The sequence below is a fragment of the Tetrao urogallus genome (genome assembly GCF_951394365.1).
Source record: "Tetrao urogallus genome assembly, chromosome: 1".
Lineage (NCBI taxonomy): Eukaryota > Metazoa > Chordata > Aves > Galliformes > Phasianidae > Tetrao > Tetrao urogallus.
This window is the reverse complement of record NC_136813.1, coordinates 157,674,984-157,692,925: the sequence shown is the minus strand read 5'-3', so window position 1 is coordinate 157,692,925 and position 17,942 is coordinate 157,674,984. Positions and strand designations below refer to the sequence as shown.

The following is a 17,942-nucleotide window of genomic DNA, read 5'->3' as shown; positions in this document are numbered from 1 at the left end:
AGCATACTTTCTAGTATGTAAAAAGCTTTATAGAATGACTTTTTCCACTCTCAAGAAACATATTAACTTATGAGCAGATCCATGTAATATATCTGCAGTGAATTTAGAACCTACATGAGAGCAGAAATCTTGCCAATCAGTGAGAGCCTGGCCATTCTGATCATTTCTAGAGTGAGTTTTTTGCATCTGTTAAGTCACTTCTAGACCAGAGCCACTGTAAATTGCTTGGACTTTTGTCTGTACAGGGAAAAGCTGCAATCTGTGCTCACAAATGCTTGCTTAATATACCATTTTTCCACTTTACTGAATACATATTCATATAATTTGGTATGTGTTTACAGACTTCTGGCAGGTAACCCGGTGTTGACTCACTTGACTAATCTGTAGTTATGACAAATTCTTTCTACATGCCCTCACTGCCAAAATATCAGTGAGAGACAAGGAGATGCTCAGCTGTACTTGACAAAGATTTTGTTTGAGGCTGTGAAAGCCATCTTCAGTTTGGATATATTTTTAGTGTCAAAATTAATAGATATTTAAAATTCCCTGAGTTATTTCTCTTCTTTGATCTGTCTGTCAGCTTGACATGAATAGAACTTGCACCACTTTTGTGCTGATGCCTACTATCTTTTTTTTTTCTTTTTTTTTTTTCCTTATTGCAAGGCAGGTTAAGCAAATGCATTAAGAGCCAAAAAAGCTTTTGGGAGTCCCCTTGCATTTATGTGATGAAAAGAACATTGAGTTTAAATGCAATGTTGCTGTTAGAAACTGTGATGTTTGAAAACAAGCCTTAGCTATCTGGTTATTAAATTGGTTTTCAGAAATAGATGCAAGAATTTAAATATTTATTTTAGGCATAGAAAATTAGTGTGGGCGCTGTTATTTTTGGAATGAAGACCTTTTTTTTTTTTCTTTCTCCTTAAAAACAAACATTTGAAGGGATACGACTGCCAAGAAATAGTGCATTTTTTTCTTGAAATGAAAATATGGTAAAAGCATTGCCAGTTGTCACTGCCTCTTCAGTGCCTTTCTTCACTTACAGTTTCAGAGCTTGCACAAGTTCTGAGATCCTTTTGGAGCTGTGATTTCTCTTCTTTGACAGAAACTTCAGGACTTTAGCTGCTGACCTCATACCCCTCCTCAATTAAAATGTCTGAGGAGGCTTTCTTTAAGCAGCATCACAACTCTAGGCCTTTTCTGCTGAGTCTCCTTCTCAGTAGGCTTCTTAGGTAGTGTAATATTTTATTGTTGGAGAGAGTGGAACAGTGCCGGATCAGTGCTAATGTTCACAAGGTAGTTGTGAGAAACAGGTCTTAGGGGCTGGGCTAGGCTTTTACGGAGGTATTTGCTCTGACTGTCAGATGAGGAAGTGTGTCTGAAGGTTCTGAAGGTGTTCTTGTCTCTCCTCTGGATGTTTTTCTAAACAGTGCAGCTCAGAATTGTGGCAACAGTCCTAGGGTTGGTAACTCTTTGTAAAATGATGATGTTAGTAGACGAAAGATGATTCAGTGACCTCTTGTAGTGTATTTGTTCCAAATAGTGCTCTTACTTGGGTCATGCCAACTTGTCACTTTTTGAGTTCCTGGCTCTTTTGCTAAAGCAGTGGTACAGTACAAGGTGCAGTATAAGCCAGAATGCTGAGGGAGCACTTCCCTTCTGCCGGCCTGTGCTGTATTGCACATGCAAGTAATATTCTTACTTTAGTAGGTTTTGTTAATGCAAAGTCTTCATTTGAAAGAGTAGATCTGGAGAACAGGAACGTCAGAGTGTAACGACGGGCTCTGTTTGCAGACTGTGAATCCCGAGAGATCATGGAGGATTAGGTTGGGTCACATGAAACAGCACAGTTTGAAGACTCTGGGTGGACAGCTGTGACATATGTTTACTTAGCTTGTTTTTCCCCCCTTTTCTTTGTAATTTGACATTCAGAGGACCTTATCTCTTGGAGTCCCAGCAAACAAGTCAAATGACCTGTCCATGCCTATGCATGTCCATGCACAGTTAGCATGAGCTAACTGTGTGAAAGGGCTGGAAAGCTGAAATTTGGAGCAACAGCTTGAAAAGAAATGAGAAAATACACACTTCAGCTAGTGTAGGGAGCACTGAACATGAATTCATGTTACACATTGTAAAATAAATTGGAAAGGAAATGGTTCATTATTGCACATCATTTGTTCTTAATAACTCCATATGAGATTAACAAACCTTAAAAATCCAGGTTTTAGAAGTTCTTCAAGATAAGAGTTAAATGAAAGGAAATGGGAAATAGGAAGGGTAAAGCATTAGGGCTTCAGTGCTTTATGTTTAACCAATGATCTCGGCAACAGTTCATAGTTTCGGTGGTTTCATCTCCTTAGCTGCATATTAAGCCCCAGCACTATTGGTTAATACATTGAAATAAATTAGGAATTCTTCTGACAGTATTAAGCAAGTTGAAGTAAGTGTGCTTTTGTGAGAATGACTTTTCTCCCATCTCTGTGACCACTACAAGGTTTTCAACTGAGATAATGTAAGACAAGTGGACAAAAGTCGAAGTGCAGAGCAAGCCTAAGTGCAGATTATTTAGGAGCAATTCACACGTGGAATGAGAGAGCCACTGGCTCCAATTCTGTGGGAGCTAACTTCTGGAGTAGCAGCAGCAGAAAGATTCCAGAAGTGTTTCACCCTCTGCCCACCTTTCAGAGCAGCCAAGAAGGATCCCTCCATGTGAGAATAGACAGCAGGACACATTCTCTCAAGAGACACAAGGGTGTTAGTAGGAGAGTCCTCCAGATCTTATTGTAGAAGATGGATTGCATTTGCAGTCATACATGTTTTCTTGTCTTAGATGAGCTCTCCAGTGTTGTACCTTTCAGAGTTCCCTCCTTACTGATGCCGCTGTAGTGTTGTCTTAGTTGAGTGACAGTTTCTGTTTTTTAAGAAACTCGGGATGATCATTTTATTTTGGTTACCATTATGGGATTTTTCTCCAGAAATTTCTGTAAAAAGAAACGTGTTGTTTCAAAGTACTCACAAAGGGTAAAGACCTTCATTGCTGCCTATAGCGCGTGCTTTCTCTGAACGTTTCAAGCCACTGTTAGAGGAATTTGCATGAAGTGGTGCTGTATGCGATGGCTGTCAACAGAAATGCGAAGGCTGGTGTGCTTCTAATACAGAGTGCTCTAATGAGCAGCACCACATCTACTCAAACTTCTGTTTAGAAAAAGATTATTCCGAACATTCACCCTTACTGAAAGGTCTGAATGCAAAGTAGTCAGATGAGGGGAAAAAGGAGAGTATTGTTAAAAATATATAAACTTGGAAATCTCCAAAGAAAGCCTCATTTTGGTGAGCCTAAGTACATTTCAAAGTGGCAGACTAAACGAAAAACTTCAAGAAGGCAACTCTGAAAAATTAAACTCTATTTTCTTATTTAGAAATGCTGTAGGCTGTGAATAAGGTCATTCCCTTCGTTGGAGGTGGGCGAATCATCTATAAAGAAAGACTTATCCACTGAATTTGTCTTCTTTTCTGCTTTTGATCTATTCACAAGCTCATCATGAGATTTATTTGTTGTTCAATAATCTCCCTGCTTTTTTTGTGCAATAATGTTCTCACATGAATAGCTGTCAAATAGCTGATACTGCTTGCTGTTTGGATGCCAGCATTGGACTGTACTGGCTAGTTGCCTGGGTTACATATATCTGTTTCTTGTCCTGGGATATTCCTGATACTAATCAACAGACTGTGGGTTTTGAATAATTCAGTCAAATGTGAAATGCTAGCTGTGTTTTTGGTGACTATTGATATATTTGAGATTGAAAAATAAGCAGCTATTCACAAATTTATTTGCACCAGCTCTGAATGAAGAAAGCAAGCACAAATGAGAGTCGTACTCTTTGAATTACCATTTATGTGTTATTTGAGCAATTTTTATGAGAAGGGTGTGGGGAAGAGACAACAACTGTATTTCACTAATTCTCAAGATTAATTTTTGACAGGGATTTTTGAAAGTCTTTTAGTTGTATATAACTTTCTTCGTACAAGGTTATTACAACTATATGAGAGATTTAATTTCTAGACGTGTAATTTCAAAGCTAAAATATGAAAGATGTTCTGAAGAAGGAAGAATCCTTGCAAATTGTTGACCATGTTACATACATTGAAATTCAGTGTAGTCTATTTAAATATCCTTTGAATTCATAAGTCCGACTGAAAGAATGCGAAGATGTTTCCTCAAGGATATTTAGCACTGATCTTGCAAGTATTTACACACAGTAGTAATTGCACTGTCTCCTTTGCAACTGGTACATTGTTTCTGGTACTGTGTGTCAGCACGGGATGGTATCCTCATCCCATGAGGAGTTCTTGAAGTGGTGAGTACTCCTGTCCATGCGGAGTGGTTGCAGTCATGCTGTTACTCCGTCCCTTGTGACAGGGTGCAAGTTAATCAGCTCTTGGCAGTCAGCCTTCTCAAGACTCATTCTGAGAACATCTTTTTAGAGCTGTTTTAGGGAACAGACAAAATCTCATTATTCATCTTACTGAAAATTGCCCAGTGAACGCAAATATCTGTCTCTCAGCTATACCATAAGAAGGCTATATGAAATTGAACGGCTTGAGTAGTGTTTTTCTGGAAGAAGCAGATCTTGAGGTACTGAGTCTTTGACATTGGCACCCAACACCCTGCACAAGCTCTTAGCACAGGTTCTAGGAGACAAATTCTCAAATGCAAAATGATACGAGAAGTGATTTTGAAAGTCTTCAAAACCAGAAGACCTCTTTCCCAACTGTGAAAATTTTGAAATACAATTGAATAACTTTTTTTTTTTTTTAATTTTTAAATTAACTGTATGGCTGTCATTGAACTTTTTTTCTTTTTGGTAGTCCATTTTTTAATGCAGGCTGGTTTGTGAAGAATAGACACTGCGTTTACCCTGGAGAACAAGTCTGGAGTTTGCCAAGCCTTGATCTATTCTATATCTTTCCAATCAACTGTAGATGTCTGGAGAACAGTGTAGGTCTAAAGCCATACAGTGGTGATATTTTTCTGGTATATTGCTTTAGTTGACAGTGACCACTGATTCAGGGATTCTGAAGGAAGGTATCTACTGTATTAGTATATAATAGCACTTAAAAGCACTTTTTCTTCCAAGAAACTATTTACTCATTTTTGAGCCCATGTAGATAATGTTTCATGAACATGACTATAGTTATCATTCATATATTTCAGTTAAATAAGAGAAACAAAATAATATCCCATGCTGCTTTGTGTTTCTGGCACAGTCTGGATCATTACGTTGATATCTCTTGATTTAAGAGTTATTTTTGCTCCTTCATTTGGCACCTTGATTCTTCATTTTGTTTTGCTCATTTGACAAACAGAAAGGCATTTTAGTGAAAGTTTTTCTAGAACTCCAGAATTTATAAGACGTCTTATCTACTGCTTTGTGTCATCTCGAAGCTTGCTGCATGGGATGATGACTTTGTCAGGAAGCTGCTGTCTTCTTGCTTTAAAAGTTAAACTTCCTTCTTCCTTGATCCCTATTTCCAATTTGATTCACTTTCCGTGGACACAAATAATGTTGCTTCTGTTGATCTCAGCGTGAACTAGGTCATATCACTGCTTAGGAAGACCTATTTCTGTGCTAGCAGATAGCTGCTGTGAAGCAATGAATGATGACGTACTCACTGCTGCTATTAATGTATACAGTAAGACTCATGAATGGAAGCAGAAAGTTTTTGTTCTCCTATAAAAAAAAGTAATCTTTTTCTAATGAAGGAGAGACTAGTACTTGAAAGGGACTACAGTGGAAAAAAGCTGACATCATCTGTCGTATTTAGCATAATTTGGAAGCATCTTAATGGCCATCTAGTGTATTTCTAGTGAGTTGTGGGCACAGGGGTCTTTTGGGGACTTGCAGTTTTGGAGGCTTTGGGTGGAGAAGATAAGTAGAAGAAGGGGGTGTCTGAAGGCATCATGAGGACAATTGAGATGTCTTGGTACTGGCCCCAAGAAAACTCCAGGAGCCTACCTGTAAGATGTAGTAAAGCCATAATTCGCTCCAAAGATGAAGTGGAAGTAATGGGAGAAGATAGGATTTTGCTGTTACTTGTAGTGGAGCCAAGTGTCTGGGGCTGCAGGGTGGGCATATATCTGTAATTTCAATATTTTGACTATGCCAGAGAGAGGCCAAAGATTTAAATCTGAACGTGAAAGCCTGCACGCCCCAATTTGTGCTTAACATTCACCAGCCTACACATAATGATGATTAAATTATCATCTATTTACCTTCAGGGAAAGCTTTTAAAATTTTATTAATCTGAACAGCCGTTTCTTCGTTAAGTCACTTCAACTGCAGAAGCAGTTATCTTCTATACGTTATATACGGGTATAATAGTAACCACAGTTACTGAAGTTTACCACACAAAGAGAGGCACGTGCTAAGTGTTTGTGCATCTGGTCTATAATAGGTACCTATATATAGTTAATATTTAATCTCCTTCTCAATATGCTTCTATGTTTTTAGGCTTGTGAGCAAGGCTTTCTAAAGCCTTCTGAGCCTTGCAATGCACCAAACCTTCTTTAGGGGTGTGTGTGAGTGGGAGGGTGAGGGAACTGTGTATTACTGAGCAATAAGCTGAAGATGGCAGCATTGGGTGAGCTATCTCATTTTCTTAGCTAAGTAGTTCTCTCTTAAAATACAGTAATTGTAGCTGTTGTGTATGGCAAACTTATTAAAAAATGAGCTTTTCATTTAAAGGGCTTTTTAAAATACTACAGCTTAATACCACAAGTTAGTGCAAGGTAGGTGTTTTATCATCAGTCCTCCCAAGTGAGGACAAAGTTATAGCCACTCTGACAGATCTGTAATAGACAAACACCAGACTCCCCCTTTTTAGCTGTTGTTTGCTTTCAGACTGAAAATGACTGTGATCACTGTGCTTTATGAGCAGCCCAGTCCTGCTGTATATCTGTCACGATGTTTGTGTTCACCACACTGGTTCTTTTAAGAGAGCTGAGGGGGCTAATTCAAACATGCTCGTGGGGTTTAAGTATGAAGCTGAACAGTTCGTTGCTGACAGTGACAGCATGTACAGAACCAGGTCTGCAGCCCCCCGAAAGTTTTTTTGGCAAAAACTCAGTTAATATTCTTCAAGGTGGCAGTTTCACTCAGTGATGCCTATGTCGTTTTGTGTATCTGGTTGTTTGTTCCTCAGATGTCTTTTTTGAAAACCATTTGTTTTGGCATCAGCTAATTGTACTTAGTGAACAATTAGATGCCAGCATGGCTTATGCAAGTCAATAGCAAAGTCAGAAGTGGAACTTTGGTTTCTTGTTTGACAGTGTTGTGCTTTCAACTCCTCTTGTGAATATCTGTGCTTTGACTGCTGTATTGGAACCTAACCTAAGGCATCTTAAGTCACTACAACCTTTCCTTCTTCATAGATGACTTTGCAGGTTTAGATCAGACACAGGGCTCATGTTTTTATTCTTTTTTATCATGCTTTTCTCCACAGTGCTATGCTGGCTCTACAGGAACTTTTATAAGAGGCAGAGAAATGAATCATATCGCAATTTCTAAACATTTATTGAATTTAAAAGAGCTGCTAATTACTGCTCTTTTGCATTTAGGATGGAGAGAGTCTAGAGGAGAGGGGTTTGTAAGAAAAGTAGGAAGTGGCAAAAAAACAAAAATCATCTGCTTAGGATTTGTCTTTAAGATATGCAGAAAATGTTAAGATTTAGTATCAAATGCTGAGTTGAAGCCCATCCTAAAAAGAAATATAAGCTTCGCCTGTTACATAGTTAATTGAAACTGCAGAGTAAATTCATATTTCATGCAAAACTGTGTAAAGCTCTTGGTTTCAGTGGAGCTGTATTCTATGCACAGATACTGAAATTGTCATATAATGTAATAAATGTTTTCACACGTGCACACAAATGGTATGTATGTGTATATATCTGCATGCAGAATTTTTGTAGAAGTTGATTTACAGTTTCCTAAAACCCTTATATATAGGAATAATTACTAACAATCTCATCTGTTTGATCTGGCATCAAAAACAATCTTGCTGCATTATAATAACGCCAAACGAAAGCTCAGTACCATAGGAGCAGATGTGATTGTTGTCTTCTGGTTTTATTGGATACTGAACTATCTGTACTTCTTACAGTCTGCCTAACGTTTCACTTTGAATACAGCAAATTAGATGCATTACTGTTAATGTTGATTTAACTAATGTCTTTCACAGTTCTCACTAGCTCAGATATGTCAGCTGCCTACTGGTGACACAGGTTGAAAGTAGACCTAGAGAACAATTGTAATGGATGAGCCAACTAAATTTGCTGTACTGTACTTATTATATATTTGCTGTACTTACTTATTACTGACTGTAATTTTCTTTCTGTCATTTAAGATGCCAAGTGGCATATTAGTTCTTCATTTATAATGAAGTAAAATTTAGTGAGAATTATGACATAGTCTCAAGAAGTTCATTCTAACACAGGACAGCACTTAGATACGTGCCAATCTTGAGTGCTCTGAACTAGATTTTGGAGATCTTCAGAGGTTCTTAGACAGGCAGACCAAATACCTTGGAGGATTTTCTTTTAAAGCGGTTCTCTTATTTCTGAAAGTGTCCGCACAATTGTCTCTGCCTTTGATAGCTAAATCATCATAGGATCATGGAATCATAGAATGGCTTGGGTTGGAAGGGACCTCAAAGATCATGAAGCTCCAACCCCCTTGCTGCAGGCAGGCCCACCAACCTCCATAGCTAATAGTAGACCAGGCTGCCCAGAGCCCCATCCAACCTGGCTGCTCTTACCTGTCTGTTCCTAACTGGCCATTCCTGTGAACTGTCTGAGTGCCCAGAAAACAAAAAATCAGATTTTTGCATAAAGCTCTGTTACTGCAGAAAATGACATTTAAATTACTGTATCTGATTTTACATTAAAGACATGAAATTCTGAAAAAGTGGGGCAATTAAGTGAATATGGCGCCAATTGTCATGGCTGAAATGCTTTTTTTTTTTTTTAATCCACACTGTATATATCTGTATATCTGTATATTTTGCAGTGCTATTTTTTTACGATTGAATTTGGTCTTTGCAAGCAAGAAGGACAGCTGCGTGCTTATGGGGCAGGACTTCTGTCTTCTATTGGAGAACTAAAGGTACGTTGATTGATACGCTCTTAAAGCAGAATCAAGTTTCTTTTAATCATAATACAATTATAATTGGATGCAAATATTTTGATTTGAAAATAACAGTTAAACTTATCAAGATGAAAAGCTTCCTTTTAAATGTGATACTGAGCTGAAAAATTCATTTGACATATCAGCTAGCACCTGAAGCATGAAACGGATTCGTAAGGACTGAAGTACCAAAGTAACAGTAAGCTACAAAACTTATTTCTGTTTGAAATTTAAGAAATAACTAGCCTGTGAGACGCTTGAATTGTGGGTAAATGGAGGCTCAGTTAAGGTATACTGGGTTGTGAAAACTATACTTAGAAGAGAAGCATATGTTTTTTTGTAGATGAAAAAACTGTTTTGAAATGAGACACAATTCCGTTAAAAGTAATGCAAAATATTGCAGTGAATTTGTTATTGATATTAAAAGAACATTTATTAAGGTCTTGATTCAGTAGATTATTTGTTTTTAAAATTAAGGAATGCATGTAAGCTCATACTAGACTTGTAGTATATGCCTGTGTTGCAATACGCAGAGACTTATAAAGACAAAAGTCTTTGACCTTTTATGGTGAGTAACTGCAGTAGATCAGTTACTACCTATTTTTAGGCATAGAGAACAAGCAAAGGGTATTTTGTCACAAGTTTAATATTTTGAGATGTAATACACCTCACTGTTAGTACAAAGGAAGGGAAGAGGAGGAAGAGGAGGGAATGCCATGTTTATTCTGGGACCCAGGTGAACTTTTGATGGCTTTTGTTTAAAAAATTGGTTTCAAAAAGCATATGAAGAATAGTGTTTACACACTGTTTTGCAATATATCTCCTGTTTATTTGCATTTGAGCATCTTTCCACCCATTTTCGGTGAAGTACCTGGCATTTTAATAGAAGTATCTCAGTCTCTTTTTACTGTTTTACCTGTAAAACAGTAGATATATATACTATATATTATACTATATATATATTATACTATATATATTATACTATATATATTATACTATATATATTATTATATTATATATTATAATATATATAATATAATAATATTATAATATTTATAATATTATAATTATATAATATTATATAATTATATAATATATATAATTATTATAATATTATAATATATTATTATTATAATATAAATATTTATAATATTTTATAAATATTTTAATATATTTATAATTATATATAAATAATAATATTTAATAATAATATTTAATAATTAATATATAATAATATATATAAATAATAATATTTAATAATATAATTAAATATATATATTTTAATTATATATAAATATAATATATTATAATTATTATTATAATATTATAATATATATTATTATTATATTATATATTATAATATAATATAATAATAATAATATTTATAATATATATATTATTATATATATATTATACTATATATATTATACTATATATTATAGTATAATACCTGTAGAATATTAATGCTGGAGCTCAGTAGTTAGATTGCTATTCTTTTATTAATAAACCTGTATAAGGGGATTAAAGAAAGACATAGAAAAAAGGTCAGAGAAAATTATTTTTTCCAGTACATATATATTTTAATTTGATTTCATTATAGTTGTTCTCAGTTCAATGCCTACTTCAGCCACAGGAGCATTCAGTATCAGTATGGAACTGTTGTACACAGTGCAAAAGATGATTAAACACAAAGATGAAAATATCCCACTTGCTTTTTTCCCTGCCCAACAACATTCAGTGTGATCTCCAAACTGCGCAGGTTTCTGCAGAGAATCAGGGTTTTTAGTTAAACTAACAGTTACAGCCTTTAAGTGATGACCCTGAAAATACCTGTCACATCATTTACAAAATCTGAAGGCATAAAAGCAGAGAAATAAATAGTCAAGAGCATAATAAATCTTGTACCATCAATGTCAAAAACAAACACATTATTCTTATGGAGCATACGTATTTTGTTACCACACAGAAATCTTAACTGTGATCCCAATTCTCTGTTCCTCACTCAGCAATAATCTCAGAGTGTAAATGCAAAGAATAATCCTTTTGAAAAGCAACAGCAAAAATTAAATAAGGTGTACGTTAATGGAGTGTACTGATTGGCTTTAAAGGTTAGGCTATATATCATAATAATTTTGCCATATATCAAAAATACTATACAATTTTCTATTACATTACATTTATATTTCATAGATCTTAAGCCAGAAGGGACTATTAGATCATCTGGTTTGACCTCTTGTGTATCATAAGCTGTTAAGTTTCATCCATATCTTGAACGCACTGCACACAGTTAGACTGAAACATTTCAGTTATTGAGAGACTGAGCACTTGTGTGCTGCAGGCACAGAACACCACTGTACCACAGATGACCACAGAGTCCATAAAGGGACTGATAAGGTGAAAAACGTCCAATTTTTGTGAAACTGTGCTCTAAAGCAGAAGTGAAAGTAAGAGGGGAAGGGAAAAAACAAGGCAAAATAAGTTTTCTGCTAATCTGACAAAGGGAGGAGCTCTTTCGAGAACAGAAACCTGGTGCTGAATATGCTTCTTGTCAATGAGATATATTAGCCAGGCCCTTAGGAAAAAGAATTTCTGGGCACCTCACAGCTCTGTTGCAGAGCCTCGCATCAAGCCATTACTGGTCTCTGACTTTTCACCAGAAAGCAACTTCCCATACCTCTGCCCTTATCTCCAAGCACCCACTGGAGGAAAAATTTCTTCCTTGATCTGAAGATCGTAGAATGGTTTATGTTGGAAGGGACGTTATAGCCCACCCAGCTCCAACACTCTGCTGTGGGCTGGTTGCCACCCAGCAGCTCAGGTTGTCCACGGCCCTATCTAACCTGGCCTTGAATGCCTCCAGGGATGGGGCACCGCAGCTTCTCTGTGCAGCCTGTGCCAGTGCCTCATTGCCCTCTGAGTAATGATGGATCTGGAAAATAACGCTGATGTAACAGTCTGTGGTTGAGATCCTAGTTACAGCTGAAATGCTAATGGATGTCAGCAATTGCTCTGAAAATAATGTGAACAATACAGGTTGTTTCTATGCTGGATGGGAATGAATCCACTGGAGTTTGCTTGGCCACAAGGCCAGACCCCCATACTTTTCATAGAAGTCAGAGTGAAGAAGACCTTTTAGAAATAACTTCTGCCATTCTTCAGACAACAGTGCTTGTGGACCCACAGTCCCCTCTGTGGAGAAGCTAAAATGTTTTTTTTATCCTTGTCACTTGAATGGTATATCTTGCTGTGGAGTTGAATTTTGCTCCCTTGATTTTATGGGTACTTGATATTAATATGCTTCTGTCAGCAAGAAGAAAAACCCTCTCTAGCTGCCCTCCCTATAGTTATTTTTTCAATACTGCAGTATTTGCAGGAAACAAATTGATAGGCAGCTTTACAAATGGTATCTAGTAATTTCTATTGCCAATCATATTTGGGACTTTCAGATGAGTGAAGTATTTGTTCAGTCATCCCGACTTCTGTGTTACACTGTTCCACTCTGCAAATCTGGTCAATGGCTTTAGGAAAAAAGAACTGAAAACTAGAGAAATGTGGGCATCATCCTGTCAATATAGGATTTCCTTCAATTTTTTTTCCCCCTACTCAGTACTTAGACTTCAAATTTCAGGTATTGGAAAATGCACCTCATGATGAAGTGCGTGTTGAAGAAGCATCAAGCAGAAATTTTGAAAAGCACAACAAAATAAGGTGAAAGAAAAGATTAAAAATGAAGCCTAGGTGGGGAGGAATAATCAGTAAGTAGTTACAAATACTCTGCCTAATAGTCAGGTTAACACTCCCTAGTGCTTTTATACACTATATGCTTGGGACTTAAAGATAAGGCAGAAATAACATACATCTCATTTATTGAAGCTATTTCTAAAAGGCAGTCAAAATGTCTTTGGAAATTTTAATCCATTTACATTATATGATGGTCTCGTGAACTCTTTGATTAAAAGAATGATCCTATCAACTTCAGTTGGCTGTACATCAAGTCATATATCCCTATTGTATGCTTCTGTATTTACCAGAGAGATGGCCTTCAAATCTTTCTGTACAGATTTTTAAGTCAAATACAATATCCAGTAATGTTTTCTTTTAATGATAGCTTATGTTAAGAGAAGGCAGTGTCAGCTTTTATAACCAGAGAGATTCAAGTACAAGGTTTGGTTCTGTTTACTGAAAAGGACTAAGAGGATGGAGATTTCCATCCCAGATGGCCATTACAGTGTTTTTTTAAAATAAAGTCTCTCTTCCTAATTTGTCTAAACGTTATATAAAATTATACTGATAACAACAACAAAAACCTCTGATGAAATCATATCATAAATCTGGAAATGTCCTATGCTGAAAAGCACAAGCAGAATAATGCAGAATAGTATTTAGAAACAGGTTTTCCAAAATTATATTCTCTCACAGAATAACAAGGTGATAAAATCAGTACTGGCACACAGACAGCTTCTCACCAGTATTCTTGTTCTGCCCTCTTGTAATCCTCAAACAGTGCAGTATTTATAACTCAACTCAACCTTACCCCTCACTAGTTTAAGCTTTTTTCTTTTCTCCTCTTTTTCCTTTTATTCCTTTTTCACTAAAAAAAACCAAAAAACAACAACAAAAAAAAACCTGAAAATCTCCAAGTTTTTAATAGTCCATTTTTAATGCTTAAAAGGAGAAAGCACAGACAGAACTCATTTACCACGTGTCAGTGATGGTTACTCCATGAAAACACCTGGTGCTATCTAAGATGCCCCAGTTTAACTAGCTCTCCACCTGAGGTACTATGTAATAGTTTCCATTCCTGTACAGATACCTCAAACATTCTAGACCCTAGAGGCCTGTGGTTATGTACCTGAATTTTTCTTTTTTTTTTTTTTTGTCTTTCGTCCAGTGGGACTAGGGGATTTTCTATAGTGCTATGCTTATTCCCTAGAAAAGTAGTTGTCTAATTCTGGAGGTGTTCCATTGTTTAATATTGCTGTGTTTCTTGGAAAATAGTTGCAATCTGTTTGCAAGTTTCACTCCAAACTCCTATTGCTTAAGCCTAAGGAGAATCACCAACAACTGTATTAGTGTAAGCATTGCTACTTGTGTGAGTGTGCCTTTAGAGACTGTTGTGACGAAACTACAGGGTGGTGAGATGCTTTCTGACTGAAAGCTATTTCCTATCTCATCATTATCTGTGACATCCATGGAAGTTATAAATAAAGTAAGAGATTTCTGAGGATAATCCATAGTAGCTACTCAGATGTTTAAATTCACTGAAGAACTGAATGTCCAAACAAAACAGAGGTGAACAGCATTGTTAAAAAGCTACAGGTTTGAGCTTAAAGTTTTCAAATTCAAGCTTAAGTGTTGAGATTCTGTACTTCACAATGTTGACAGTGCCAAGGACCAATGTTTTGGAGCACTGTGATGTTTTTGAAAAAAACAAAAAAAGCCTTGTTCAGCTTTGGAGTCAGCATTGTCCTGACCATCCTGGTTCATGCTAGACATTTTATGATCTGCTTGATGGTTTGTCTGCAGCCTCTGCTCGGTTACCGAATGCTGGCATTGCTGGTGTCAGCACATCAAGTCAATAGTAGACTTTCCAGACACCAGGCTGCAGAGTTTCAAAGCACTGTCCAGAATATTGGAGGCATTTCCAATATCTCTGGTCATCATGACAATAAGTACCTGATCCAAGAGCAAGAAAGCCATATCTTAGAAGAGATCTCAGTTGGGAGTTCAGCAGAATCTAGACACTTCATTCACAAACAGCTATGAAGAATAATTAATCAGATGTCAGCTAACTTAGAAGGCATGTCTGAATTTACTCTCTTTCCCAGTTGCATGATTCCTGGTGTCTACACATCCCAGTTTCTTTATGAAGCAGCTTCTCTGTTCATGTACACACTAAACTAGGATCTACAAAGTAGGAGTTATTTCATATAGATGATCTGAGGAGAACAACCTCAGGTTATTTTTTCTCAGAAGACATGCACTCTGATAAAGAATTAGTGTTTACTTCCATTTAAACTCTCCTCCTTTATATAATTAGGAGTTCAGTGTCTGGAGCAGCTGTCAGTGATGTTGCTGAATCTTTTCTCACCTTTGGCAGCTTTGATCCTCTGTTTCTGTCCAAGGAGTGTACATGCCTCAGCAGATATCATTAGTGAGAAGATAGTCATAGAATCATAGAATGGCTCAGGTTGGAAAGGACCTTTAAGACCATCAATTCCAACCACAACCTAATCAGAACACTGTCACCCTTTTTGTTGAAGCTGTCATGGTACAGGAAAGAATCCGTGTACCAGAAGTGGTCACCTACTAGTTCAGTTCCTAAGAAAGCTTGGCCAGTAGCACTCTTAATTTTTTTGCACAGGGCTTTGTTCAACCCATTCAGAGTTTTAAAACTTTGTCCTTTACATATTTGAGGCATCAGATCGCACCTGACGGTAAAGAGGCACCTTGAAAGGAGAATTGTTGTCTAGGTTGAACTCAGGAAGGCCATTATAATTCCCAGTAAAGACAAATTCCATTCAATGGAATGAGGTAGATGCCTAAACTTACAGGCACTCAACCACAGCATGGCTCTGCCTGAAGACAGAGACAGTAGGGATTTAAACAGGCTAATAAGGTGAGGCTGTTCCTGCAATCCATTTAGAAGAAGGTTCTGTCAAGATAGTCCATTTTAGATTTTTGTTTTCATACGTGTGTAACCGATGACTGACTAGAAACAGCAAACTTTGTGAGAAGGAAATGATACAAGTTCTAAAGAAAGTTAATTCCAGCCATTTTAAGATACCGTGCATTAATTTTTCATGTATTTATTTTTGGAGAGAGAGAAGGTAGGAGGAAAAGGTTCTTGTTCCAATTTTATGTCCTGTTATTTGGCAACAGCAGGTTGAACTAAGGAAGAGAACTAAGTACTGTGATATTTTCAGAGCTTTCACAGGGATGTAGGAATGTGCATAAGCAAGAACTCAAGTAACAGTATGGTAATACCTTATTCTGCTGTAAGGAATGTCTATGCAGAAATATAATAAAGAAATAAGAGACTCCTTCATGCTTCAGGGATCTGCTCCCTCCATGTCATTTCTCAGTGCTTTTCGTGCGTGTTTTCCCTGTGGATAGATACTAGGGGACTAAAGAAAGTTGACCTACATGTGCTTTCCTTCTCAGAAACATTGTGTTTCTGTAAGGGTGCTGACGATGAAAATACATGTGCTCTAAGAGTTAAAGTAGGCCCAAAAACTAACCACAAGTATCCAAGGGGAAAGAAGAGGTAGAAATAATTTTTTTTTTTGTGAAATGTCTCAGTACCAGATTTTCAGTTTTGAAACCTCTGTTTTTGAAATATTTCAGTGACTTTTGCCAGTAGGGTAAAGAGAGAGGCTAATGGCTAATCTGTAACCTCTTCTTCGAGCAGCATAATTTGATGTCTCATCTGTCTGATGTCTGCTCTGTACCTATCTCTGCTTGTGTTTTCGGCTCTTTTTCCCTTACTAAAATAATGTTAAATAAAATACTAAATTACTAAAATGATGATCGCAACTCATGTATGTAGCGGAAGGGCAATGCATCAGCACAATACACAAGTAGTATTTAATGGATTTTCGGGTATATAGTTTCACTCTTAAGCTCACTGTCAGGAAAATAATATATGAATTTGCTCTGAAGATGTAATGCAGAAGTTATGTGAGTGATTTGGTCAGACTCAGTTCACCTACCAAGTTGATGATCAGTTCTGCCTGTTAATTGACATTTGTGGACATACATGTTTATAGCTGTAGATAATTTTCCAGCAGTGTTTTTTTTATGACTTTCTCATTTCCATCTGAAGATTTGTGCCTGCACAGCAGGTAGATTTCTAATCTGCTCTTTAGTATTTTGTTAGTTAGGTGAAAAAATGACTCATAAAAAGAGTATTTTCTAAGTAACAAATTATTTATTCTGTTCACACTGTGAGATTGCTCTATGTAAAACAAGAGAGGCTACCAAATGACTGAAAAAATACAGCACAGTGATACAAAAGTTGAATATGTAAACTGTTTTATAGATACAAAGCATTATCAGTGTTTTCAGTTTATACAGTTTATACAGTTTAACAGAGCCAGTGGTTTATTTTGCAGCACGCTCTTTCTGACAAGGCCAAGGTGAAAACATTCGATCCGAAGACAACCTGTTTGCAAGAATGCCTGATCACCACTTTTCAGGAAGCTTACTTTGTTTCAGAAAGTTTTGAAGAAGCCAAAGAAAAGATGAGGTAAACTATTTCCCTTGACTGTAAAATCTAATTTCTCTTTTTCAGTGGTAGACAAAAAAGAGGTGTTAATTTTCTTTTTTCTTTCAGGGACTTTGCTAAATCGATCAATCGTCCCTTCTCTGTGTATTTCAATCCATATACACAAAGCATTGAGATTCTGAAGGATACCAGGAGTATAGAAAATGTCGTCCAGGACCTCCGCAGTGATCTAAACACTGTATGTGATGCATTAAGCAAAATGAACAGATATTTAGGGATTTGATATGTGTCCCACTGTGATTTGTTGTCAGCTGCTTATTCTGTAGCTGTTCTAGTAACATCACATGACATGGCTAACTTTTAAAACTCATCAGTTTGCTCTTCTGAGCTTGGCCTGTGGCTTGTGTCATTGTGTAGCTTTGTCTAATTGTTAAGTGCAGACAAAACAAGGCAATGCTAATTCGTAAATTCTCTATGGAGTGTGGCAGCATATAACCAGCAATTCCTCAACACAATGTTGTGTACAAGTATACCAG

The 17,942-nt window shown here is 36.7% G+C and overlaps 1 protein-coding gene across 1 annotated transcript in view; it reads left to right on the top strand.

The window, feature by feature from the left end:
* TPH2 (tryptophan hydroxylase 2) overlaps positions 1-17,689 on the top strand; it is a gene marked incomplete at both ends in the record, with an annotated part of 51,488 nt that extends 33,799 nt beyond the window's left edge. The window contains 3 exons of the mRNA XM_079545691.1: positions 9,063-9,158; positions 17,294-17,427; positions 17,515-17,689. Of these exons, the coding sequence (XP_079401817.1) occupies positions 9,063-9,158; positions 17,294-17,427; positions 17,515-17,689 (405 nt within the window). The remainder of the gene's footprint in view (positions 1-9,062; positions 9,159-17,293; positions 17,428-17,514) is intronic.
* Positions 17,690-17,942: the final 253 nt, after the last annotated feature.